Source organism: Rhinolophus sinicus, chromosome 17, assembly GCF_057876585.1.
Source record: "Rhinolophus sinicus isolate RSI-liver-muscle chromosome 17, RSI-T2T, whole genome shotgun sequence".
NCBI lineage: Eukaryota > Metazoa > Chordata > Mammalia > Chiroptera > Rhinolophidae > Rhinolophus > Rhinolophus sinicus.
Genome location: NC_142517.1, coordinates 4,073,202 through 4,100,606, shown reverse-complemented (window position 1 = coordinate 4,100,606; position 27,405 = coordinate 4,073,202). Strand labels below are relative to the sequence as shown.

The 27,405-nt window shown below is 45.7% G+C and overlaps 1 protein-coding gene across 2 annotated transcripts in view; it reads right to left on the bottom strand.

Moving 5' to 3' along the window:
- DSCAM (DS cell adhesion molecule) overlaps nt 1-13,690 on the bottom strand; it is a 639,055-nt gene extending 625,365 nt beyond the window's left edge. The window contains exon 1 of one of the 2 annotated variants that reach the window (XM_019745768.3): nt 12,906-13,690. In XM_019745768.3, the coding sequence (XP_019601327.3) occupies nt 12,906-12,948 (43 nt within the window). In that variant the 5' untranslated portion in view covers nt 12,949-13,690. The remainder of the gene's footprint in view (nt 1-12,905) is intronic. The other variant, XM_019745769.3, reaches the window with a different exon arrangement.
- Nucleotides 13,691-27,405: the final 13,715 nt, after the last annotated feature.

Here is a 27,405-nt window from a genome sequence, read left to right as displayed (position 1 = left end):
GAATCACAATTGAGATTCAGAATATCACCCTCTTGCTGGCTCTCCGGGACCAATCCAGCATCCATAAAAAAAGCATAAAACTGATATTATATTGTAGCAACTAGGCTCTAACCTATTTAGTTTAGGGTTTCTCAACCTCGGCGCTACTGACATTTTGGACCAAATAATTGTTTGTCATGAGTTGCTGTCCAGTGAACTGTAGGATGCTTAGTTGGATCCCTGGCCTCCACCCACTAGGTGCGAGCAGCAGCCCCTCTTCCCTAGAGCTGTGATAACAATGTGTCCAGATATTGCCCAATGTCCCCTGGGGGGTGAAATGGCCCCTGGTGAGAACCACCAATTTAACTGAAGAACACCATTTCAGGAACATGTCTTGTATGAAATTGATCAAATCATAAAAGAAGGGCGTGGGAGTCTTATATTCCCACCTGCTAAAAATAATAGTAAGTCTAAAATACCTGCCCAAAATAAAAAGCCTAAAATAACTTCCAAGGGGTTCCATTCAGTTTATTTTGTATCTCACGGCTCTGTTTGGGGCTTTAGAATAATCCATAATGCCTACACTGGTGCACTTCAGAAAAAATAATTAAATACCATCCTACCTCCATTCAAAGATATCGAGGGAGACACAGATTTCTAGGGTCACCCTGAGGGAGACACCCACAGGCTGAAAGAACACTGTCCCTTTCTTCTAGACTTCACTGTGCCCTGAGCAGCTGAGGGCCCAGCTGTGTCCCTCCACCTGCCCAGGTGACAGCTAACCACCTGTGACTTAGGAAATCAATACCGAGGCAGCGGAGGCCTCAGACCCCAGGGGAATCTGTCTCTCTACCTCACTCGCATTGTGTGCACGTAAGCTCTGATATTAGCTCCCAGTTTCCAAGGAGGGAGACAGAAAGGTGAAAATGGTGGCGACAGACTAAAGACAGAGAACCCTGCCGTTTCTTGCAAATGCTTCTGCAGGGCGATAGCATCATTGCACTGCTTTAAATTGCCTTGGCCGTTGGTCAGGCTGCACCTCCTAAAGTCCATTCGTACTGAGAGATGTTAGGAACCTAAGGGAAAAACACTCAACCCTTATTAAGGTACGTAATAAACGTTTTCTGTGGAGCAAGATGACTGGTTCTAATAATAAACCTGAGTCACACAATCTCTCGTTTTTATTTTTTCTAAGGAACGTGTTGAACCATTTACAATTGCTCATGGGTCTATCGCAGGTTATTCCATTTGATGATGGAAATATTTATGCCTGTTCCATGGGGGAGACATGAAGGAAGGTCGTCCTACTTTGCTCAAACTTTAAAAGAGAAGAGTCTGCACAAGGCTCTGTCGGTTGTGAAAACTCTGAATCAGAGAGGAACCATGAGCTATTTTCAACGGATTTTCTTCTTTACAGACTCCCTTGGGAGAGTTTGTGACTTCTTAAGAGGGGGCCCTCCCCACTTTTTCAAGGGACATGGGTGTAGGCGCCTACTGCTGAGAAACAGTGCTACCCTCATTCCTGTAATTATGAGGAAGCAGAAGGTATGTTTCTTCAGCCTGCGAGGTCTTTCATGCCATTTTCTTCTAAAGCAAAAAATCAAAACAGACGCTCTGAAATAAAATTTCTGTAGTCAATCACAATAAAACCACCAAAGCATTATAACAGCAAACTTGGTTAAGATGCCTAGGAGGGAAAGTTATTTTTAATATGACCTAAAATAGGATCTCAGGACACAAAATGATATTTTTAAGGTTCTGAATTTAGGCCTCTCTCCAGCACACATTCCAGTCTATTTTAGTTCAAAAATCAAGGACACAATGTTTTGAAAGGATTATTCTGCCACTAATAACTGTCCTCAATTTTATTATATATCCGACAAGGTCTAAAATGCATATGTATCCTTCCAGTCCATTTTCTCTTTTTATAACAACTTAATGCAAGGACACAGGCTTAGTGGGGGGTCATTTACCTACAAGAAGGGAGCAGAGGCCAAGAAAATCCGAAAAAGCCCATAGTCCCAAGTCATTTACAGCTGAGTGTGGAAGGAGCACACACTGACATTTCAATGAAGGCCTGTGGAATACACCCGTGCTGGTGTCAGAAGCCTCAGGCTGAAAACAGTTTGCTTTCCTGTGCTGTGTCATTCCACCCTAGCTCATCCCTTAAGCTTGTTCAATGAAATAACCCAAATGGTTTCCCACTATCGATCTCTTGCTTGGAGCCATGTGGTCACATTTAGGTTGCAAAAGCGCTTCTCTGCTGGGACTCAGATGGCTAGCAAAGGGGCAAGTGTGAGAAAACACAGTGGGACCAAGTCCATAAGTGAAGCCCATGCTAGCAATGAACCTGAGTATCAAATATGCTAAGACAATTCAAAACATGGAGTATGTGTACACACACACACACACCCCTATACATATTTGTATCTGTAGATAGCAAATCAATGAGGTCTGACAATTAAGTTCGTGAACTTGTTGCAACGATGTTGCTAAACTTTTTTGATATCAGAGGGATTATTCATTATGAATTTGTATCAAGTGGAAAAATTGTTAACCAAGTTTACTATTTGGAAGACTGCATGAAAAAGTTAGACGACCTGAACTTTCGCCAACAATTCGTGGCTCTTGCATCACGACAATGCACCAGCTCACACGGCACTGTCTGTGAGGGAGTTTTTAGCCAGTAAATAAATAACTGTATTGCAACACCCTCCCTACTCACCTGATCTGGCCCCCAATGACTTTTTTCTTTACCCAAAGATAAAGGAAATATTGAAAGAAAGACATTTTGATGACATTCAGGACATCAAGGGTAATATGACGACAGCTCTGACGGCCATTCCAGAAAGAGTTCCAAAATTGCTTTGAAGGGTGGACTAGGCACTGGCATCAGTGTTCCCCAAGGGGAGTACTTCAAAGGTGACCGTAGTGATATTCAGCCATGATGTGTGTAGCACTTTTTCTAGAATGAGTTCGCAAACGTAATTGTCCAACCTCGTATCCATAAATGATTCTCAAGCTACTAGCAACCCAAATGAGAAGTGCCCCAGGTGGGATCCCATTTCCCTCTACTCAGGGTCTTCCCTGTTACCAGCCTTCACTTCCAACTCTCCCCAAATCTGCCTAACCCCACACAAATACACCCCCAATAAGTCACTCAATACAGAGTTCCCCAACAGTACCTTGGGGTTCACCTGAAACTTTATTGGGTTGACTTTCTAGCTAATGTTTGACCCTCTCTACATCAATCAGGGACCACGCAGCCCCTTTTCCAAGTGGATACTTTTCCAGAGCCTCCTGGATCTGAATAACAATCCAAATTTCTAGGCCACACATACCCCATGGCTGCAGAACCAGACTCCATGGTGGTCAGAGTTGGCGGGGAAACCCTATAAAAAACTATATAAACTATCAGGTGTGCTTTAGAAACAGTCTAGTTGAGGGGCCTCTGTGGGGGTGGGGAAAAGATGACAAAGGTACAGATCAGAATTTGACTTGAGGAGATTTTCAAACTACAGCCCATTCCCAAAATGGCGCCGGCATCAGAATCTGCAGTGGGGTCTCATGAGGGGCAAGGCTCTCCAGGAAATTTCCATAGCATCTTTCTCTCTGACCTAGCCCACCTGAGAGTTGGGACCAGTGTCCCTGATCCTTACCTGGGAAGATCCAGATGGAGACCTACTAACAAGAACAGGGCTCAAGGTGTCAAGACGTGGCCTAGGGAAAGCCTGCATCCTCCGTCCTCCTTGCACATGCTGCTGTCCTAACATGGAGGCTGGTGCAGCCCCTTCCTCCATGCTCTTGGTCTTCTCATAACTTTTACTTCCATTGCCTCAAGCATCTGATAACACAGAACTCTCATGCTCCCATCTTCAGTGATGGGGCAATGGGAGTGGGGCGGGAAGGAATGAGGGGTCCCTTGTGACTATTAACAAGGGGTGTGGGGTTGTTGTGACTGGTGATGTGAGATCCCACGAGACACAGATGAACCAACCACTGATCAAAGTAATTACCCAAAAGAAATACCAATATCACCACTAGGTCAAAATTTTTCTACCCACGTTTCTATATAAATATCCATCAAGCCTACTGTAAAACAGTAGCCACCAAAGTTTTAATGGCTATTGATTTCGGTGAATTATAGTACGTCTGATAATTGACCATCCTACTCACTTTCTGCTACCATATCAAGGTACCAGAGACTGCTAACTTGGGTTTTACCAATCTTGAATAATTTATGAATGAAGAATTCTGTTCTTTAGGGAGCATTTCTCATTTTTTATGAATTTCCTTTTCAATGGTCAATGGACTAGACAAATGACTACCCTTTGCAGGAACTAGCAATGATGAGGTCCAGCAGGGAGGATACTATCATTATGGCACCTTCTCTATGGTGTCAGGTTGTCTGTTTCAAGAATAGACGCAGTTGTTGTTGGGGGTTGTCAGCTCGTTCCTGAGTCTCACACGTAATATTACAAAGCATTTTTATTTCTACCCTGGCAGCTACAAATCAGTTATTAAAAATGCTCTACAACTGATATTAAGAAATAAACACGGTAATTATGCAGACTGGGGTTTGGGGTTTTCTGTGTCCTGAGGGAACCCAAGATCAAATCATGCCACAGGAGGGCTACTGTGGAGAGAAGAAATGGATCTGTGGTTTCTCTAATGAGGAAGTATGTTTACTCAAAAGTTTCCACAATACCACTCGGGTCCTTCATGTAGAAAAAAAGCAAAGGGTGGGAGGGATAAAATTTAAAAGCACATAGAATTGCAGTGGTTCAAATTATCTGCAGACTTTACTTTTGCCTTATGATATAATAGTGGAAATTTTCTCATCACCCTAAAGTTTGTCCAACGAGTGAAAAAACAGGACTCATGAGAAAAATCCATGTTTTGCTGAGTATTAGGGAGAGGAATCAATGGTAAGAGTCACTAGTGCCATCAGCTATTGCAAATGACATGGCCCCTCTGTGTGTGACACAGGCTACCTCAGTCAGCACCCTGTCTACCCAAGGTGACTTATTCACCTGCTTCTGACCTCAGCTTAATATGATCATCGTATTGGTCCCATGAGGATGAAGAAGGCACCTGGGGACTCTGATGCTTCACTGGGAGTGTCACCACCACTGTTGTTTTGCAACAGCACCCAACAATTTGAGAGTTTGGGTATCTAGAAAGAACTATAAACTGACTTTCACTGTATTTATGTACAGTGGGCAACAAGAAGAATTGCTGAAATTCTGTGTAAAACCAAGCCTAAAACTGTTCCCTGATTCCTCATTTTAATTTTAAAAGAGGCAAGGCTGCTATGAATCAAAGACGGTAGTTAGTTCAAATCTCTTTCTACCACCTTGTCAAACATGCCCATCCCCCAGCCCGGGGAGAATGGCTCCAAAACAACCCATTTTACAGATCGTTCTTCATATAATAAAAGGCAGCATGTTGGGATAGGTCAGGACCTGGCTTTTGTCCAGATTCCCAACCCATAAGCCAAGCATTATTTCCATACAAATTCACGGATTTTACTCTAAATAGAAAATGCAGCCTACTTACAACTAGTACAACCAAATATTACAAGGAACAGACGTAGTCCTAGGGAGGAAGACGATTTTTAAGAGCAAGTGTGTTCTTTTCCCTTTGTCCAGTAACATTTATGTCAATCCCGCAGCCTGTGGCGACATTGCCTGCCCCATCTGCATGACTAATGCGAAGAGCATACCCCACAATTTAAATCTCCAGAATTGAATATCTGGTTAACATGGAAGCACCTGTGACGATCAGAAGATCCTGAATCGGAATGCTTCTCCCCGCAATTGTTCTACGAGAAACATGCTTGTGGATTCTGCCCTTACTTTCTGCTGTTGAACATCTTCCAGAAAGGCAATGCTTATTGTCAAATAAATGTTTGTAGCAGTCCTGTAAATCCAACATCCTCCCTTCACCCAAGCACCAGTTTCAAATAACACATAGACTGGCCCCCACCCCCTGCTACCCATGTCTTGCATGGACTTAAAACCCTGAAAGCATTTCTAGAATGTTCTGCAGAGTCAAAGCGATTCTAAATAGTTCAGCAAGGGTTGCTACGCTTTTTGCCTCCTCCAAAAATTCCGTATGGTTCCAGGAAGTTAGGGGAAGCCAGCATTAGTATGGAGGTGATCTCTCGCGTTTTCAGTTCTTTCTTTCCTCTCTCAGCCGCTGCATTTAAAACCGGCTTTCTATAAATAGGACTGCTTGCTCACTCTTAAATCTTACTCACTGTCTTCTGCGTAAAAATAACTTAAGTAGGGATGCATGCAAGATTCATTAATCCCCGTCATTTTGTCTCTCTGTGTAGCAGCCTCTTTCCTTCTTATCATATCATGTATCTTGTCAAGACCATTCATCCACTTTCTGTTTAACCATGATACATATTTACATAATCCAGGGGGCTTAATGACCAAAAATTAATCCAATTCAATGATTTTTATTTAAAAATTGTAAGTACTGACCAACATAGAAAAACAGATCTCCAAAAATCAAAATATGATAAATATTGCATTCTTAAAATCAAATATTGCATTGTTAAAATCAAAATTTTCACAGTGATTAAGACATACTTTCATGTTACTTTGATGAAGAAACAAACTTTTACATTTGGTTCTGCTATAAAAATAAGAAAAAAAGATGATGAGAAATCCATAAAGTAATAAGATACTTAAGATTATAGGGTGGGTTTTTTGTTTGTTTGTTGTTTTTGTTTTTTTGTTTTTGTTTTTGAGACGGTTAAGTCCTAAGAACTGAGCTTTATTTTGATGTCCTGGGTGGCTCTTTGATAAAGCAATGAATTCCCAGGAAACCCCAGGGAAACGTATGTGTGGGTTTGATGTTTCTGACTGGTGCTCAGAATGAGACCGGGCATTGCACACTGTAGAGGGTTTGTGCTCCACCCCACATGCAGCACACGCTTCACAGGGAGGGGTCCAGGGCGCTTACGGGCCTCCTTTCCATGACATGTGACCCACCCCAAGCAGGAAGGGCGCCCACAACAATCCTGTCACGTGATGCAACTGTAACGAATTCCCATCGCATACTCCAATGTGAATCTGTTTTGAAGAAAATGCCCCAGAAGCAGTTTTAGTAAATAAACGCCTCTATAGCGATGGCGTCAGTTTGTCAGGAGGAGATGGCCGGAGCTGAGGAATTCACACAGGTACATTTCTCACAATGGTTTATGTGTTAGCATTGGAGATTGCGGCTGGCAAGGAGCAAGCAAGAAGGTAGAGGCAGGAGAGAGGAGACGAGGTTCCAGAGGGGAGGAGGGCTCGGTGAACCGTCTGTCCCTCCTTCAGGCAGGCGCTGAGCAGAGATGGCCACCTCCTCGGCGCATGCGCTCTGCGCACGCGTGTGTGAGGACGCGAGGGGGCATCGCACCTGTGGACCTTACTGTCCGGGGGGGAGGCAGTCACTAACTGAATAAGCACCAAATAAACAAACAGAGTTACAGATTGCCCTAGACACTATCAAGGGAACATACAAGGCTTTACCTGCGTTTACAGAGGACAAAGCAAGAATCTAATTTGGGGGAGCAGGTCTCAGAATCCAGTCCTTGCGATCATCCTGGTCAGGGGCTAGTGAACCCTTGAACCAAAAACCAGTGGTGTGCACCCGCCGCGTGGTGTTTCCTGCCTCCCACCTTGGTGGATGGTGCATTGCCTGGAGAAGGGGCTGCACCCTGAGAATTCAGAACTAGTGTCCTAGTGGGTACATGTCCGGTTGCTGGAATCTTCCATCCTCATTGTCTTATCTTAACCCATAAATGCAGTGAGAAAAATGCAACTTTGAATTTTCTCACATTTTCAAAAAATGAAAGGAAAGAATATAAATATAGAGGGGGAGGGGCAGGGAGCGAGAAGAGGAGAATTTCTGTGCCCAGCTCTCAGGAACGCGAAGAGTTAACGCGCGGTCCAGGCAAACAGGTGCTGCCCAAATTGCCTGGGGGTGGAAAGAAGGGGGCTCCTGGCCTGGCAGCCTTGAGACTGACGGACTGCAGAGGAGCGGAGCGCCAGCTTCACCCCTGTCACCATCAGCAGGAGGAGAAAAGCCAGCGGCGCGTCCTGGAATGACATTGGAAGGTCAGCCAATCCGGCGCAGGGCTGCTCCTGGAGCTGCCACCTCGGAGAAAAGACGCACACACGCCTGGCAGGGCTCCCCTGCCAGTTTGAAAGGGGGTATGCGAGTGCACCGGCGGCGAGCCCTGCAGCCCCCCGACACCCCTTTGCCCTTCTATACACCTTCTGGATTTCAAAATATCGCTTTCAATATGGTCCTCCTTTGTAATATTGGAAACAAAGACGGCTGGCTGGACCCTGCCTGGCCTGCTGTGCTGCTGGCCTTCGCATTGCTCCCCTTAGAACGGACTCCCTGACATGGGAGTCTGGGCGCGGGAACGTGAGAAACCGAGGGGAGGAAAGCCTCTAACCCCGCACACAGCATCTCTCCCTCGGAGGCGGCGGTGTCACCCGCTCTGCTGAAGGCTGCAGCAGTCTTGTGAGGTTTGCCGCCCACTAGTGTCCTATGGCAGGGACACAATTGACATGCAGGTAGCACCACCTCACTCTCTCCCAGGCTGGCCACCAAGAGCCAGCATGCACTTCAGCACGGCCGCCAAGAAAATGCCCAGACACAGCGGTCTGCACACCATCCCCCAGGGCCCTGTCTGCTCTGCTCTGTGCTCCAGACACACGGGGAAACCGGGAGAACGGGAGTGATGGTCTCCGAACATGCTACTCCGGGCTCTGCCTAACCCCATGCTAAACGTGTTATTTCCCCCGCCTATTAATTATGAATGAGGCACATTCATAATGTCACCCACAGAAGTCAACTCGTTTCATGAAATTTCGATGCCAGGACTCTGTAAACGCATCCACCGAGAAAGCCATCCTTTTATTTTTCAAACATAAATTTCCGGTCTCCTGCAGTGTTCACTGGTCTCTCTTTACAAAATGACCTTCCCCATCTCTCTCTCTCTCCCTCCCCATCTCTCTTCCCTTTACATGGAGTTTCCATGCACACTGCCCTGGGTCTCTTTAGGAAATACTCATTACACCTCATCCCTAACACATCAATGATAAAACATTCTGACAGCTACATGGAGGTCCAGGAATTTCGGATTTAAATTACCTTTTTTTTTTCATCAAAAATTCTTCCCACTACCAGCGTGCTGGATCATACCAGCTCTGCCCAGGGAGTCACTGATCCCCCGTGGCAGCAGTGAACTGTGGTCAGGCCAAAGTGTCATCCAGAAGGGAGTCAAGGAGTGGGGAAGGATCGGGTGGCATTTACTAAAGGTCTGCGTGGCATTTTGTTTTCCTACAGAGAGCATTTTGTAGGGACATGCAGCTTAAGGGTTCCAGAAATTTTTGATGAACCCTGCGATTCTGGGATAGAATTTGAGTCTGCTTAATGAAAACAGGGGAGGGCGGAGGAGTGGAGGCCCTGACATGATTCACCTGATAATAGTTTTTACTTACATATATTTACATGAATTAAAGAAAAACCATCTTAAAAGCTATGCAAGTGCATTTGTACTCACAAAGGTCTGCTTCTAAATTCATATAAAATACCAAGTTCACGGCCTGTAATTCCTTGTGGCCATGAAGCGGTGAAGCCTGAAGGGTGCTGGACACCCCGTTTTCTCTCTGACGAGCACCCTTTCCTCACCCTCCACCACACCCTCACTATTGTCCACCAACTCCCTGCAAACAGCAAAGCAGCACAGCACCCGATTCCACGGCTCAGGAAAAGGTGACATGTACATCAAACAGAGATGTAAGGGTGCGAGCAAAAATAGATCCTATATAATAAACCTGCTTGTTATTGCTTATGCTGCTTGTCCAAAGGCCTGCCTTTGCTTTTCACAAGAATTCTAAACTAGAATGTGCTCACGGGGGTTAAAACCAAGAGCAATGGTGATACAACACAACGCAGTGTGACGCTGTCCTGAGCAGACAGGGAGGGACGTGTGTGCATGTGTGACTACACATATATGGACCTCATCTCCTTGCACTGCAACCAAAGGGCTCCCGTGACGATTTCTGGAACATTGCAGAACAAGTTCACTGCTTTCACTGTGGTGACTGCACCTAATCAGGTGAGGTCATTCATCCAAGGATTTAACCCATGATGGACTTCTCATTTTTTTACCCAAAATACTATCTGCAGCCTGTCCAGCCATCCTGCTTTTATTAAGAAATGAATGTAAATCCCATTTATCTGTAGGCAGAACACTGCTGTCGCCTGTTAAAATGCAGATACATCACGGGTTTCTTGTTCTCTTAGCACCCCGACACATCCAACTGCATAATATTTTACAAATGGAATTTTTTAAATTCTGTCCGACATTTTGATGTTTGAGGCCTAGCACTGATCAGCTTAGGCATTCGAATTCATAGGGCCTTGATCACACATGTTCAGGAATTTTTTAAAATTAAGGCAGACCAAAATATGACAGTTGCTGAAAAAAATTATTTCTCTATTTTTTTCCAAGTCTCATTCAGATAGGTAGGAACCATTTAATTTCACATTTTTGACATATGGTCCTATGAACAGGCAGCCTTGAAACTGGACCCATTTTATTTTTGCTCTGACTAGATATTTTAGGATCCTTTGCATATCATGCATTGAACACTGAACATCATTCATTGAAAAATTATTTAAAGCTAGTCCCCCAAAATGAAAGAGCTCAAGGCTTTTTAAATTATTATTATGATTATTTTAATGCTTGACCTTATGAAGAGAGGGCCATTTTATATAAGAGACTCTCACAGCCTTCTGGTAGGTAGGATCAGAACACGTTATAGAGTAAAATATCCATTTGCAGGTAATGCTCCATCTCTTATATTGTGAAATCTACCTGCATTCATTACAGTAGCAATGGCAGTGATTATCAATCAACATTCAAGGTCTTTCTTGAAAAAGGTGTAAGAAGATAATGGTCTCAGGACTTGGTATGTCTATGTGTACATATGCTTTGTATCTATTCTCCTTATAGTAGAATGTTGGAGGTTTCATACCATTTTCTCACTCTGTATGACTCTTTTATGGTTATTTTAGTATGAACACTAATTCGGAAGAAGTCACACATAGGTACAGCATCTCTGTACCAGAGACTGTGTCAGAAATTCTTCCATACGATTTTGGCCATATATAACTATGGAACTGTAGAGTAGGCACTGACAGACCGACAGCCAGAGGCACCGTCTCTTCCATCATCCTGAGACACATACTCCACAATCGGATGGAAATTGTGTTTCATCCTGCAACCCAGGCCTCTCCCATGAGCCGGGGGTGTACGCCCTGATGGGTGAGACAGGCCGTCAGACTCTGTGGCACTGGAACACGTACGTGAGCATTTCTGCATTCTCTCCAAGTCACAGCAGCATCAAGGGCTCGCCTCCATGCATCACCACACATTAGCCAGAGCAGATCTATCCCCCCAGGTAAATTCCCGTGAGGCTGCAGAAGAGGTGTGTAGTGCCCTCTGGGAAAGACGGGTGTCATGTCAGAACTTGTTGCAATTCTTTCCTGCTAGGAAAGCTCCAAATGAAAGTTTTGAACACTTTGCTTTAGGTTATATTAGGAAGCTAAATACCATTTTAACGGGAATTTCAGGAGTTCCTTCCTTTAGCTCTACCTTTCCTTAGTCGTCCTTTATTATTTTTAATTTTACCAAGTTTATGTGTTTCCTCTGGCCTGTTGGTGTGTTGATTATTTTAGTACTATCTAGATAGGCAGAGAAAATGTACTCCCAAATAGCTAACCTCACAGCTTCGCTGTGCATCTTCCAGGAAAATCTTAGAGCTTCCCCCTTGGCTTCTGGTATTTTCTCACCAGGCTGAGATTTCCTCTCTCTCTCTCTCTCTCTCTCTCTCTCTCTCTCTCTCTCTCTCTCTCTCCCTCCCTCCCTCTCTCCTGGGTAGGGATTCGGCTTAATGCTTTAATTCTAACTGTCAGCAAGTCATACATTTTATGCAGATTTGTGTTCCAAAAATTGAAATGGGAATTGACGCGGTAGCTACTCCCAGGCAATGCCGAGTGATGACAATTTCCTCTCACTCCCGAATAAGAGAAAGCCATTCATACATGTAAGTTCATATTTACGCGGTGACAGGCAAAGGAAGGTGCAGTCACACTTGCTAATTGGGTCTGACTCAGTCAAGAGCAATAGCTTTTCAAATACCCAGGAAGAAAGCATTTCAAAATGTACTGCTGGGTGGCAACGGGGAAAGCAAGGCTATTTACAATATTCACTGATTTGATTTTACAACTATACAGGTGTCTTTAAAAATGTGTCCACATTTCGGATGATGTAATGCTTATGAGTGCATCTTTTTACATAAATGCCTGTGAGAAGTGTGTAGTAGCGGGGGGGGGGGGGGGGGGGGCTGAAGGACAGATCTTTTTCTTAAAGCCTTCTTCACCGCTGCTGAGGCTGAATTGTAGCAGAATTAAATGCTCATAAAGCTTTGAATCTGAAGGCAAAGCTCTTAACTGACCCCTCCACCTGCCTGCACTTGGAATGCCACGTCCCTTTGAGGTTGTCATGTGTCAAAGTGCCCATCTTCCCATCTCTCCTCCTCTCACCAAACCAGGTTTATTCTGAATGAGGTAGCTATCTAGTACTGGAGTTAGCTGCGAGCTGTCACTTTGCAAGGTAAGCTCCTCTAAATGATTACAGAGCAAATTCCCCCCCTCCCCACCCCCGGCCTCTCTTCACTGCCTCCACTCCTCCCAAAGGAAATAAAAATCATTTAAAATATATAAAAGCATGAAAATGTAAGCACAGATGGGGGAAAACAGGGAATGATTTCACCCATGCATCCAGTGCCCCCGCACGCCGGTCAATACAAGAAATAAAATTCACCACAAACCCAAAGGCTCACCATTCGCGAAGCTCTGGAACAAGGAGAGGGCCAGTATCCACATGCCCCTGCTGCTCACCGGCCTCCCGCGAGCGACGCGCCGGCCTCGCCCCCCGCGCTCCGCCCGGCTCCGCTCACTCGCCACCTGCCCGGGGGCCGCCGCCCGCCCGCCGCCGCCGCTGCTGCCGAGCCGCCCGGGCACGCGGCGCGGCCGGGCTCCGGGGCAAGGGCTGCGCTCACCGCGCGCTGCGCTCCTGCACACCTGCTCCCGGGCGCCGCGCCCAACGCTGCGGCCGGAGCGGGCCCGCCGGGCTGCAGCCCAGGTGCGCCGTCAGCTCAGGGGGCCGCCGGCAGGTCGGCAGGTGCACAGAGCCGCCGACGCGGGCGTGAGCTCATCCCGGGCGCCCGGCGCCCCGACTGCGCAGCAAGCGGCCTCGCGTGCGCCGGCCCTCAGCCTCCACATCCAGGCAGCAGGCGGGCGGGCAGGCGCATCTTTCCTCTCCTGCGGCCCGAGTCACAGTGATCCGTCGCTCACCTTCCCTGCCTGGGAGGCGGGCGGGCGGGCGAGGAGCGAGCAGCCGAGCGGAGGCGAGCGGGGACCCCTCCCCTGCCTCTGGCCGCCGGGGCGCTCTGCAGTCTTAAAGCAGCAGCGGAGAAGTGGAGGCGAACTGGAGGCAGGACGGCGAGAGAGCAGCCACCACAGTCACGCACAGTCATCAGAATGCATTTCCTGGAGGCTTAAATAATCATTTCAACAGTCCATTATTTTTAGTGATTTTCTTGCGGGTGCACATAAGATATGGCCAGGGGTGACTATTCCGGAAGGTTGTCAGCTAAGCAGAGGTGACCATGAAATAAAGGATGGCAGTTTTAATAAAATGTGCAGCTGGATTCAGATTTCGTATTTACTGTCATAAAAGTCCAGTTCATTTGCCTGGAGGGAATGACGTTTCCAAATCTTCGCTACTCCTATAAAGATCTCTGTGGTTTCGGGAGCTAATTTTTAATTATCTCAAATACGCTGTAGACTACAAACATGGGCAACTCTAATTTTGCTCTCTGAATGGTGCAAAAAATTATTGAAATTGCTGATAATTTGAGTAACTCCAAACATACAACCCCTGCCACATTGCTGTCAAAAGCCAGTATGATAACATTTCCTGAATATTCTGTAAGGTTCTTGAAGTCATAATAATATTTAAATGAGAGCTCTAAAAAGCTTATGCATCCATATTCTATCACTTCGCCAAATAATGACCAACAGGGCTGGAATGCACCCCAATTTAGGATCCTCACAGGCAGGGCATAAAGACTGGGGGGGGCAGTCTCACAGGAAATGAGTGGGCTTCCTGGGCACTGGGTGTCTTCTGCCCGGGCCCCATGTGCCCCTCCAGATACAAAAGGGGAATTATGGATACCTAGAACGGTTCACAAATAACAGGAAAAGCAGATGGTGAGGCAGAAACAAAATGGTGCTTTACCCGACTTGGGCACAAGATGGCCAGGCCTTGTGTACAAGGAAGGGCCAGCCGAGCCTGTGATGCTGCGAGCTCACCATCACTCTGCAGCTGCAGGTGGTCACGTGCTGCTGCCCACTCAGGACCTCAGCACAGCCCCGCAGCCCTGCCCTATCACACACCCCAGTGTCCTCTGGCTTTGTTTGCGCAGGGCACTCACACTCTGGTCTTTCCTAAATGCTATCCCAGAAGGCAGGTAGTGGGGTGTTTTCTGCTCCTGCACCCAGCTCCCCACCCACTCATTCAGTTCACAAATCCATAACGGCACACCAGCCACCTGCAAAGCTCCACTCAGCCTTAACAGTTAGGCAGTCAAGCCGTAGGGTCAGGTGCAGCCAGGGTCAGAGCACAGCTTGGCCACTGACCCGACGTGGGGACCGTGCACGGTTCCTGTGCCTCATTATCCTCATGCACAGAATGGAAATCATCAAGGTCTCCAACCCTCATGGTTGTGAAGACTGATGGCACAGTCCCAGCACGTGGTCACTGACCTAAGTGATGGCTGCGGTTATCACTGTGTTTGGGAGCAAGGCCCGTGACATAATTGCAGGGTCTAGCACAAGATGAAAATGGACGGGCTTCTTTTTTAATCAAAGTGCCATTAAAGGTACTTTAAAATAGAGAACGTGTGCCCTTTTTTCTGTCTCACTCCGCCTGTCAGGGTGTTTTTATTTGCTATTTAATGCCATGCTCCCTTGGGCACAGTGAATGCACGTGACTCAGATGGCACCCGTGGCCCACATCGCCCACCCACTGCTGCACCAATGTGCTGTGCTCCCGCCTGGGCTGAGGCGGGCAGGCAGCCTCCCTTTCTCGCAGGCCACTGCCCCAGCTGCAGCGCATGGGAGATCTCCAAAGGACATAGTCTCCGTGCTGGGAAGCATTGTACCTGGGCCAGAGGTGGGAGAGGCTCTCCCGCGCAAGTCGGTTCTGGAATATGCCATGACAGGTGTGGCCTGGGGCAGAGACAGTTGCAACCCGGCCCCCACCAGGGAGGCTGAGGGTGACAGCAGAACTGAGGCCGTCTCCTCCAACATGACCCAGGCGCTACCCTATTGGCAAGCAGCAGTGATTGCAAGATGGGGGACACAGGCTGGTCAAGGCCTAGGACACCATGGAGTGAAGGAGAAGGCAGCCAAAAACCGCTCCCGGAAATGGCAGGAGGCAGGATGGTGCCCGAGTCGTAAACACAGGAATAAAATTAATTTTAAAAATTAACAAAAATTTCAAGATGGCAACTACAGAGCATTTAATCCCAAGTGCAGGCCCTTGGACGGGGAGGGGTTCCAGTGCAAATGTGCCGGCCCTGCCCCCAGGAAGCCAATCCTGGGTGGTGGTCTAATGCATCTGCCACAGACTGACTCCGTTAATTATCTAGAATGGGCCTAACAGAGCAACAAACTCTCACTCTCTTTGCACAAATATTTTTAGAACCTACTTCAGTCTAAAAACATACCCCATGAAACTGTCAGCTCCATGATCAGACATTGCATCTCTCCTGTTCAAGAAGCTGTTCCCAAGGCCTGGCCCAGGGGAACTGCTCCGTAAATATGGGTGGGATGGAATGCAGGTCTCAAATGCAGGGGAGCAAGTAACGCCTGCTCTGAGACACTTGCTCATAAAGGGCTGTGGACATTTAGAAGAGAAAGAGCACTTCACACTCACCCTCGGAGAAACCTTTCGGAGGAAATGGCAATTGAGCTGAGCCTTCAATGCACAAAACTGAACCAAGGAAAGGGGGCATCAAGCAAACATCAGGAATAGCCGACTTTATCAAATACCTTTAGGTTTAATGTGCGTTGGTTCAGAACCTCCTCAGGAGTTCCCAGGGGGAAATCTGCAGGCCATTCCAGATTGGTAGGTGTTGGTTTTAATAAGCAAGGGAATGTACCTTATGAGGTTTGTCGTGGGTGGCCACACCTGCCCACCAGAATCTTAAGAGTTTATATAGAGGCCTTAATGGGGTTCAGTAATGTATACCATCCAGATGGTCTCAACAACACCTTACTCTCCCAAGGTTTCTCCTTGAAGAGGTTCCTAGCACAGGAACGGCGGGTGGAGGGGCTCAGGGGAGGAACCTCCAACTGCCCCTTACAGCTCCAGGGTCAGCTGGCTGTCACATCCTCTTGATGACTTCCTCCGACAATATAATTCATTCTTTGTCCCTAATGATGTAATACCTGGCCTCCTGAAGATGAACTTTTGACCTGGAAGCATTCCATATGGAATTGACACACACACACCCCCCAGCTACCCTGTCTTCCTATTGCTCTACAGTCAGACTTCCCAGCAGGAGACGGTCTGTCAAAGAGGCTACTTCTCTGTCCACTTGAATGATACTAAATAAGAAACCATGCACATTTGGTGAACGGCCTCAACAGTTACATTGTCTGTTACTCCTCCGTTTGCGTTGGAGAACCAAGAAGAGCATCCTGAAGGGGTGGCATTGGAACTGTGCTCTAAAGGCGGGGTGAGGGCTGCACGTGGATGGGGATAAGTGAGGAGGCGTTTCAGGTGCAAAGATCAGCAGTGGCCACAGGGGGAAGGCACGCTCCCTTATGACACGTGTAGTTAATTCTGACCCAGAGGATAAATTGTTGCCCAAGTAGAACTGTGTTAGTGCCTCAGGCTGCCAAAATGAGTCCTACAAAATAGATGACTTAAAACCATAGAAATTTGCTGTCTTACAGTACTGGAGGACCAAAGTCAAGCTGTCGGGAGGGCTATCCTTCTGCAACTGTAGGGGAGAGTCCTTCCATGCCTCTCCCAGGTAGTGGTCGGCAGTCCTTGGCGTTCCTTAGCTTGGAGATGCATCACCCAGTCTCTGTCACTGCATGGCCTTCTCCCTCTGAGTGTCTCTGTGTCTTTTCTCTTCTTATAAGAACAGCATGGTTGCAGCACCATGCTCCTAACGCCAAGGTCATCAGTTCGATTCCCACATGGGCCAGTGAGCTGCGTTCTCTATGGCTAAGATTGTGAACAAGGGCTCTCCCTGGAGCTGGGCTGCTGTGGGCTGCTGCGGGCTGCCGTGGGCTGCCATGAGCTGCCGACCAAGGACTGGCGACCGACTAGCTGTGTCCTACACAACTCGACTGAGAAACAACGGCTTGAACTGGAGTGGGGGTGGGGTGGGTTCGGGAGGCAGAAGAAGGGGGAAAAAAATCCAGTCCTCAAAATTGTTTTAAAAAATATTTTTGCCTATTGACTTCTGAGTTTGCATTTCTATTGCCTCCTTTTAAAATGTGATTGTTAAAATAACCTTATTCCTGTAACATTATGAGTGAAATAAGCTTTGGAAGGCAGGTCCAAGCACTACATTGTGTGTACACCAACTCTTTCTATGAGAAATACGTGATGTGAGTTCCAATCTAGATGTGAACTTTTGGAGTGGAGACCATTTATGCATTGAAGGCTACTTTTGAAAAGGAGCTCTGAAGTAATAGTACTGGTCTGGCTATGGTTGTCGGCCTCAGTGTCATTACATTAGAATCTAGTTTTAAAGAGGACATACAAATGGCAAATAGACATATGAAAAAATGCTCAACATCACTAATCATCAGAGAAATGCAAATCAAAACCACAATGAGATATCACCTCACCCCAGTCAGAATGGCTATCATCAACAAGACAAATAATAACAAATGTTGGAGAGGCTATGGAGAAAAAGGAACCCTCATACACTGTTGGTGGGAATGCAGACTGGTGCAGCCGTTATGGAAGGCAGTGTGGAGGTTTCTCAAAGAATTACGAATAGAATTGCCATATGACCCAGCAATCCCTCTTCTGGGTATCTACCCAAAAAATCTGAAAACATTTAGAGATAAAGACACGTGTGCTCCAATGTTCATTGCAGCTTTGTTTACGGTGGCCAAGACATGGAAACAACCAAAATGTCCTTCGATAGATGAATGGATAAAGAAGTTGTGGTATATATACACAATGGAATACTATTCGGCGGTAAGAAAAGATGATATAGGAACATTTGTGACAACATGGATGGATCTTGAGAGAGTAATGCTGAGCGAAACAAGTCAGACAGAAAAAGCAGAGAACCATGTGATTTCACTGATATGTGGTATATAAACCAAAAACAACAAAAGAACAAGACAAACAAATGAGAAACAGAAACTCATAGACGCAGACAATAGTTTAGTGGTTGCCAGAGGGTAACGGGGGCGGGGGGTGGGGGGTGGGAGATGAGGGTAAGGGGGATTGAATATATGGTGATGGAAGGAGAACTGACTCTGGGTGATGAACACACAATGGGATTTATAGATGATGGAATACAGAATTGTACACCTGAAATCTATGTAATTTTACTAACAATTGTCACCCCAATAAATTTAATAAAAAAAAAAAACGAGAATCTAGTTTTAATCTGATTATCAATGACCTAGAGCAGTGTTGCTTCAAGCGTGGTCCTCAAATCTACTGCATCACATTTATTTGAATATGTTTATTAAAAATAAAGATTCCATTTGTCAAAGCCCGTAGAATATACACCACCAAAAGTGAACCCTAATGTAAATGAGGGACTTTGGTTGATAATGTGTCAATGTTGGTTCGTTGGTTGTAACAAATGAACCACACTGATGTGGGATGTTGATGGTGGGGGAGGCTGAGTGTATGGGGAAGGGGACATGTGGAAACTCTTTGTACTTTCCACTTTTACCGTAAACCTAAAACTGCTCTAAAAATAAAGTTCATTAATTTTTTAAAAAAAGAACAGCAGTCATATGCAATGAGGGACTCTCCAACTGGCAATGACCTTACTTCTAAATATGGCCACATCTTGAGATACTGGGGGTTAAGGTTGCAATATATTGTTTGGGGGAGACACAATTCAACCCATAACAGGACCCAAGATGCCTGAAATCAAAAGGCAAGCGGCATGAAAAGGGTTTCCTGAGACAGGACCAAGGACTTGGCTGAGGACCCCTGGGTCTTGCCCACCTTACTTGCACCATATGTACCAGAGGCCCATTTTTGGTGCATATGCCCAGAGAAGGCGTTCAGACTTTATCCTGGAGTCTCAGGTTCTTCCCTGGGAAACGAAATCATCATACCTGCTCTTCTTATATAAAGGATTGTTGAGATGATCAAATGAGATATGGGCATTGGCTTTGATAAAGATTACACAGAGAACCATTGCGTGGAATCATTACTGTCTACAATGGACCTGTAGAAACATTTTGAGTAAATTTATTACTTGACAAAGACTCATTCTGGCTGCAGTGCTCTGATTAAATTGAAATCAGGCACTATTACACCTCTGGTCTCAGAACTGCAAAGGGCACAGATGGTCAAGAGTGTCAGCAGTGGCCCATTCATTTCTTCCTCCAGTGAACTGATGGAGACCTTCCACAAATATTCAGAGCATGCCTGCTACCTACAAGTCACGGCAATAATTCCTGAGAGCTTAAAGATAAATAGGTGTGGACTGGGAAGGGTCCTGCGAAGCCTCTGGGCTGCTTGAAATGTTCTCTGTCTGGATGTGGGTGGAGGCTACCAGGATACATACACATATGAAAATTCATCAAGCTGTATACTTAACAGTAGTGCACTTTACGCACTCCAGTGTATGTAAAGGAAAAATGACTAAGACGCCAGTCCCTACTAATCCCACAATTTAGTGGGGGATTCAGATACTAAGTATGATAATTTCATGAGATTAGAATTATAATCAAGAAGTGGCACGTGAAACTCCACTATTGGTGTGTGTGTGTGTGTGTGTGTGTGTGTGTGTGTGTGTCCGTGCATGTGCACCCAGAGCAGGAGATGAGATGAGCGTGGAAGGACCAGTACAAGGAGGTGTTTGGACTTTATCCTGACGGCAAGAAGAAAGCACAGGTATATGGTAAGCAGGAAGTGACACAATCATATTTACATTTTGGAAACATTCCCTGATGAGGACACTGCAGAGAATAGACTGGAGGGGTTGAGAAAGACACAGGGAGGCCATTAGAAAATTAGCCTCAGTCCCGATGGAAACTGATTAAAACCTGATAAAAGCCATGGCTCTGGGATGAAGACACTTGTATCTTATAATATTAGAAGACATTTGAAAGGTGAGATGATCAGAACTTACAAATACTACTAAGAGTGGTGACGATTGCTGTCAATGTCAATGTGGCACTTCTTTAGCTCATCACCGACTTTTATTCAGCATTAGTATGTCCAGTTCCACGCCAAGAATGGTACACAGCTTACCAAATTCAATTCTTGTCTGTGAGATAAGTGCTATTACTGTCATTCCCACTCTTCAGACAAGGAAACCTCAACTCGGAAAAGGCCTAGAAACTTACACAGTAGCACCCAGCCAGTTAAGGGCAGAGCTTGGCCTGAATCCAAGCACAAAACTCACAGGTCTGGTAAGGTCTCATCTTCTCTAAACAGGGAAGAGATAGGCAGGAAGTGGTGATAGAGAGGTCAGCAGAAATGGTGAGCGATAGGGAAGAACTGGTAAGAGATAGGGAGGAAGTGGTGAGGAAGACAGGGAGGAAGAAGTGAGAGATGGGCAAGAAATGGTGCCAGATGGGCAGGAAGTGATGAGAGATAGACAGGAAATGGTGAGAGATAAGACACCAAGATGACTCACAGGGTTCCATCTGGGATGCCTGTGTGGACAGAAGAACCACTGACCAAAAACAAGAACACCATCATTTCTCAGAGGCCTTTAATCTTTCTCTCTGTTTCTACCCTCACGCCCACAGTCTATTCTCCATAAAGCAGCCAGCATGATCTTTTCACACACACACACACACACACACACACACACACACACACACCCCAGATCACAAGAAGTCCTTTTCAAAACTCTCCATTGCCTTCTGATCTTTCATAGCATAAAACCCAACGTCCTTACCATGGGCCCTACGCTCTCCACCACCACCGCCACCCTCTGGGGTAGATTTGCTATGTCTCCACCTGCCCACTCGGCACTGGCTTCCTCAATTTTCCTCGAACACAACCAGGACAATCCCACCTTCTACATTAAATACTTTCACTCAGATTCCACCATGGCTCTCACCCTGCTTCCGTCACTCAAATGCCTTCGCTTCTCCAACCCCCACACCAGTAGCATTTCTACCCTGTCAATATTTATCCTCTGAACTTATTTTTCCCATATTTATTTATAAATGCATGTATTCATCAATTGGCTCATTCACTTCTGAGAAAGCTGAGACTTTGTCTTTCTCTTCACTATTGCATTCAGCGCACCTACAACAGGACTTAGCATGTAGTAACTGCTCGGTGAATATCTGCTGAGTGATGAAAAAGAAAGACGAGGTTTCCAAGAGAAACATCACATGAGGCAAAACCTCACAGACCCTCAGTTACATCTCCTCCATTGCACTTCCCGGGAGACACATAGAATTGGAATAGCAGAAAGGACACCCAGATGCAGGAGGAAAAACAACCTCCTTACATGTCAAATAATCGAACTTGCATAAACATTTCATCAAAATAAATATTTCTTTACTCCCCACCGGGCAGGTGGCTTGCTGATGGGCACTCTAACAAGTTATTTTTCAAATGAAGACAGTTACTGAGTCTAGGGATTTGCATTAGAAGAGAAGGTCAAGGCAGGGTTGGTATCAAATACATTTTAGAAGCAGAGAACACTTCAAAGAGAAACATAAGCCTGTGTGGTGAGCGCTGATCATGGCAGCCCACTGGGATTAGAGTGAAGGGAAGGAGAGATGGTGGAGGGAAGAGTTTGGGAGGAGAGAGAGGGAAGGGGGACAGCAGGACAGAATGTGCCTGAGGGATTCCTGAGTTTCAGCCAGTGCCCTCCACGTGCCTGGGTCTAAAATCAGGGGTTGCAAATTGTCCCCTCTTGAAAGACTAGCGTTCACACGATCTTCCCAGAGATGTGAGGAATTCAAGGCAACTGTGTTTGGACCCCGTAATAGGACTTGCCTCAGATTTGAATGTGGAGAAGGGATCCTTCTGGGTTTAGCACCAGGCTTTAGCACCCTGTGACATGACCCAGCGTGACTCTGAGGACAGCAGTAGCAAAGCAGCCCACACTCATTGGGTGTCCCCTAGCCATGTTTCCAGCCACAGCTCAGCTCTGTGGCTTCATGTGGCTTCACACCACTGGAAGGAGCATTGATAAAATACCTGAGGGGCTACCATCATTCCTGGGAGATACTGGATAGGGAGGACCAGAAGACCAAAACAGCAAGTGGGAAAGGTGAGGGGAACAAGCCTTATGTTCCTGGCACGTGATGTGGGTCTGGAGCGGGGTGATTAAGATGGAGACTGTGGGGTCAGGTCCTTGCAGGGCCCCATGGAGCTGTGTGACCCTGGGTGGTGGCTCAGTCTCTCACCTCAAAATACCACCCTGCTTACCCTGCCTATGGCACATGGCTGCTGTGACAATTAGACAAGTTCAAGTGGGTAGAGCGTCCAGAACAGTGCCTGGCATGCAGAGAGCAAAAAGCCCAGTAAACTAAGTAATTACTACTGCTCTTCCTACTGGTTTTGGTATTGTTGCTGTTAGTGAGACCTTATGGCTTGAGACAAGAATGGAAAAGCAGAAGAAAGGGGGCAGGTAAGAGCGACAGGACAGATCTGGAACATAGAGAAGACGGGGGGAAAAGAGACATGGAAGCAGAAGAGGATGGAAAAGAGAAGGAAACTATCTGGAGGTTTCGCTTTGATTTACATGAACCAAATTTGAATGGCTTTAGAGAAGTCACACAAAGTGGAGACGAGATAAAATCAGAACCTGATCTCCTTTCAGACATACTTAAAATATGCTTAATTTATAAACTATACAAGAAAAACTTTTACATGATTTAAATTATTTTTAAACCAATCAATTCAGATAGTATAATATCCTGGAGAAGTATGTCTAACCTAGGGTCCAGGAATACACTTGTAAACATGACAGACACCCCAGGAGCTGTAAAAGGCAGTCAACTACAGGCATTCTTTGAATGGCAAAATACAGCAAAACAGCACGGAAGACCAATGGGAGTTGGGTCTGGCCCACATTCACCACATGTACAACCCATAAAGGCCTAATGTCAACAAAAGATTGAACACCTACCAATAGATAACAAAAAAGACCATCAAATCAATAGGAAAATGGGCACAGGATTTGAATACGGCAGTTCATGGAAGAAGAAAACACAGCCGGTAAATCTGAGAAGACGCTCAAGCACATCAATAGGCCAGAAATGTGAACTTAAATAACACTTAAATATTGCTTCTCACCATGAAATCGAAAGAAAGTCAAAGAAGTGGGAAGTCTCATGTTGGTGGGATGTGGGGAGAAAGCGCTTTGAGACAGTGCTGGGGGCAACGTGCTGTTCTGTAGCTTTGTTTTTAACAGAGTCTGGCAATCTGTATTGGTAAAAAAAAAAAAAAGAAGAAGAAAAAATACACGTACCCTTCCACTTAGCAATCCTACCCTTGGGAATCTATCCCATTGAGATAAAAAAGAAAAATAAGTAGTACTTAAAGCTATTTACACAATTCTATTCACTGCAGCATTATTTGCTGAGAAAATAGAAAGAAAAAGGAAAAGAAAGACTATTATCTGAGTACCCATCAGTGAGGGATGTTAAATAGATTTTGGAGCATGCAAACATTGGAACATTACAGTCAAAAGAGAAAAAATAAATCAGGGCAGCCGGTCAGCTCAGTTGGTTAGAGCGCGGTGCTCTTAACAACAAGGTTGCTGGTTCGATCCCCACATGGGCCACTGTGAGCTGCGCCCTCCACAACTAGATTGAAACAACTACTTGACTTGGAGATGATGGGTCCTGGAAAAACACACTTAAATAAATAAAAGTTTTTTTAAAAATCTGTGATGTAAGAACTCCCCCACCACGTTTAATTGAGAAATGCAAGATACAGAGGAGTATATAAACTCATTTTTGTAAAACAAATAATAACCGATACTCTGTGTGTGTGTGTGAGTGTGTGTGTGTGTGTGTGTGTGTGTGTGTGTGTGTGTGTGTGTAAGGCATCTTATAGGGGTGGAAAATGTCAAATGTATACATTTGACACCTGATTGGGCTGAGGTGGGGAGAGGGGAAGAAGAATGGAGAAAATAACTAAAAGAAAAAGGAAAGCAGTTGATTTAGAACAGACAACATGGAAAACATGAGCTCATTTCCGTAAACTACAAACGTCAAATCAAAATGCTACTGGTGGTCGTCCATGTGCTGGGATATCAGGTTTTTTAATACTTTTCCGAGTTGTTTGACCCCTTTTATGTTCTTAATAAGGACACCTGAAATTCAATTAAAAGGCAATAATGAAGCAAAGTGAATCACCTAGGAAGCCCGACAAGGTCTATGGACAAGGGAACGTGCGCTGAGCACCTGTGCTGAGCCTCAAAGGCAGCCTTCTCTCGTCTCCTTCTCTCCCGGCCCTTCTGGTCCTGCCTGGGTGGAAGCTAGTCGCACTTTTAGGGGCCACCCCCTTTCCTCCACAACTGCGGACGCCAGGGCCATTCTTCCCATGTTGTTTGTCACTCCTCCTTGTCACACTCACGCAGCCCCACCCCAGCCCCCCACAGTCCCCTTGCACGTGAGAATCATGCTCCACTCTGTAGCTCCCATTGCACAGAAAATGTATTGGAAGAGAGCCCATTTTACCTTCTTCGTTATAAAACTCCCTCAGCGAAGTAACATGCGCCCTCGTGTTCACTTCCCCAGGTCCCCCCAGAGGGCAGAGCCACAGGTCAAGGAGAGGTCAGAAGCCAAAACCCAGAGGCAGTAATAGAAGGAAAAGAGGCCTGTTTCCAGGGCTTATCTGGCATAAGCCCTTGCAGAGGTGTCGGTCCAGGGCGATGGGAGGGAGAATGGGTGATTACAGAAGAAGGGCAGACAGCGCTCACGCAGATGTGGGTGGGAGAAGCTGGGACAGACAAGGCCAGGTTCCAAGTCCAGTTGGAAACTGCCACGGTCTCAGGTCATCACCTTGGAGAAACATCGTAGGCACTGAGGGGGCGGAGGGCAGGGTCCTCTGAACCAAGGAAGGGCCAAAGGAGCAACTAGCGGAACGCGTAGTCCACAGTTGGGGCGACAACAGCTTTATCCATACCAATATCCATACGGGTGTGACTTTGCCAAATACTAAGAAAAGGTGTGAAGAGCAACTCTGAATATGTGTGCGGTATGTGAACTTGTTTAGTACCACTCTGTAGGAACAGTAATGGAGCTGGTGCAGCAATTAAAAAACAAACCATATTGGATTATCAGAGGTACGCACAGCCTTTGCTCTCTGTAAGAAAGGTGCCCTGTTCCATCTCCACAGATCCTTTCCTGAGGAGATGAAAGACCTCAGAAAATGCTCCAGACTAGGATGTCTCATTCATGGAACAAAGATTCATTGAGTCCCTGCCCTGGGCTAGGACTCTGGGTGCATGAGGTACATCGGTGAACAAAACAGACAGCAAACGCTTGTCCCGTGGTGCTTACAGCTAACATTACAGCCACCAGATGGAAAATCTACTCACTCTGGTTTGCTTCTGAGAGCAACTTGTGAAATCCTAACTGATTTGTATCCTGCTGCTATCTCAATAGGTCTCTCCTCATGCAATTTATGGCCATGGAAAATACCAACCACACACACTTCTGCAAAGATGTGACTGGATGGATGGTCATCAAAGTGATGTTTAAGATAGCAACTGGAAGTAAAAAATCAAAATATCCACTATGGGGGGTGGGGGGCAGTTAAATAAATAATGGTGCCCCTGGGTAATGGAATATTATGCAGGCGTTAAAAAACAAGGCCGCTTTAGCATCCACGTGCCAAGAGCTCCAGGATGTTTTTAAGTGAAAGAAGTAGGGTAGAAAACACAGCGAATACTGTATGTTCCCACTTACGTAATGACATGTGTATGCATTTACAAGTTGATAAGTGCACAGACAATTCCTGGAAGGGATGAGACGTTATTATCCACAGTTACATCTCAGAGGGGGACGACAGTGGGACATGAAAAAGGACACACAATTTCAGGAAAGTTTGCCCTATCTAACAGATGTTTCTTATTAATTGTATTTTATTTTACTATGTATTCATTGTACTTCTTCAATGAAAAGTCATCAGCATAAAAAGGTGTCAGTGAGCTGTAAGAAGTTACCATCTATATCTCTGGCCAATATGTCAGAATCCATAGCTCAGACACTAGCCACATGTGCCTGTTTGCATTTAAAAGTGAATTCATTAAAATCAAATAAAAATGTCATCCTCCAGTTGCACTAGCCATGTTTCAAGGGCTCAGCCGTCACATGTAGCTAGTGGTTACCACACTGATAGTGCAGATAGGAAATATTTCCCTTACTGCAGACGGTTATACTGTACAGAGCTAGACACTCTTCACGAATCTGGAGCCAGAGAACTTTTCTTGAAGTAACTAAGCTTTTGCTTTTCATAGTAGAGTTGATTCAAAAGTAAAATGTGGAAGTAATTTTGCATTATGGAGCAAGACACACATTTCCTTAAACATAACTTGCCTCTCTCCCTCTCGTTAACCACCAGGAAAGGGAGACACTTGTCCTTTCAACCTTTTACAGTGTCATGACTTAAGGCTGTAGGTTCCCTTGCATATATTTTAAGTATTACAATGTCTGGGTATTTTTGTCCGATGGCAACCGAAATTATTCAATATTTATTGATGCTGTTTGTAAGCATAAAGTAACAAAAAAAAATATGTAACAAGCCAAAAGTCATCTGACGTTTTCATTATTGTAGCAATGCTGGTACCTCCTCACTTTTTCAGGTCCCTCATCCTCCAAGTTGTTTAGGTATCTGGGATCCCTCCAGACTGCAAGAAGCCACATATGCAGTCCCCACTGAGAGTTAAGGTTGGCTAACTATGGGTCCCTAAGGGGTATTATCATTATATTTGGCTCAATAAACCCCAAAGAATCATGAATCAGTTAACGATTGCCCATCCATTGCTACTCTGAAAATTTCATTTGTGTTTCTTAATCTGTCTCTAGCCACTCAAACTGGGGTCTTGGTCGGTCAAATGC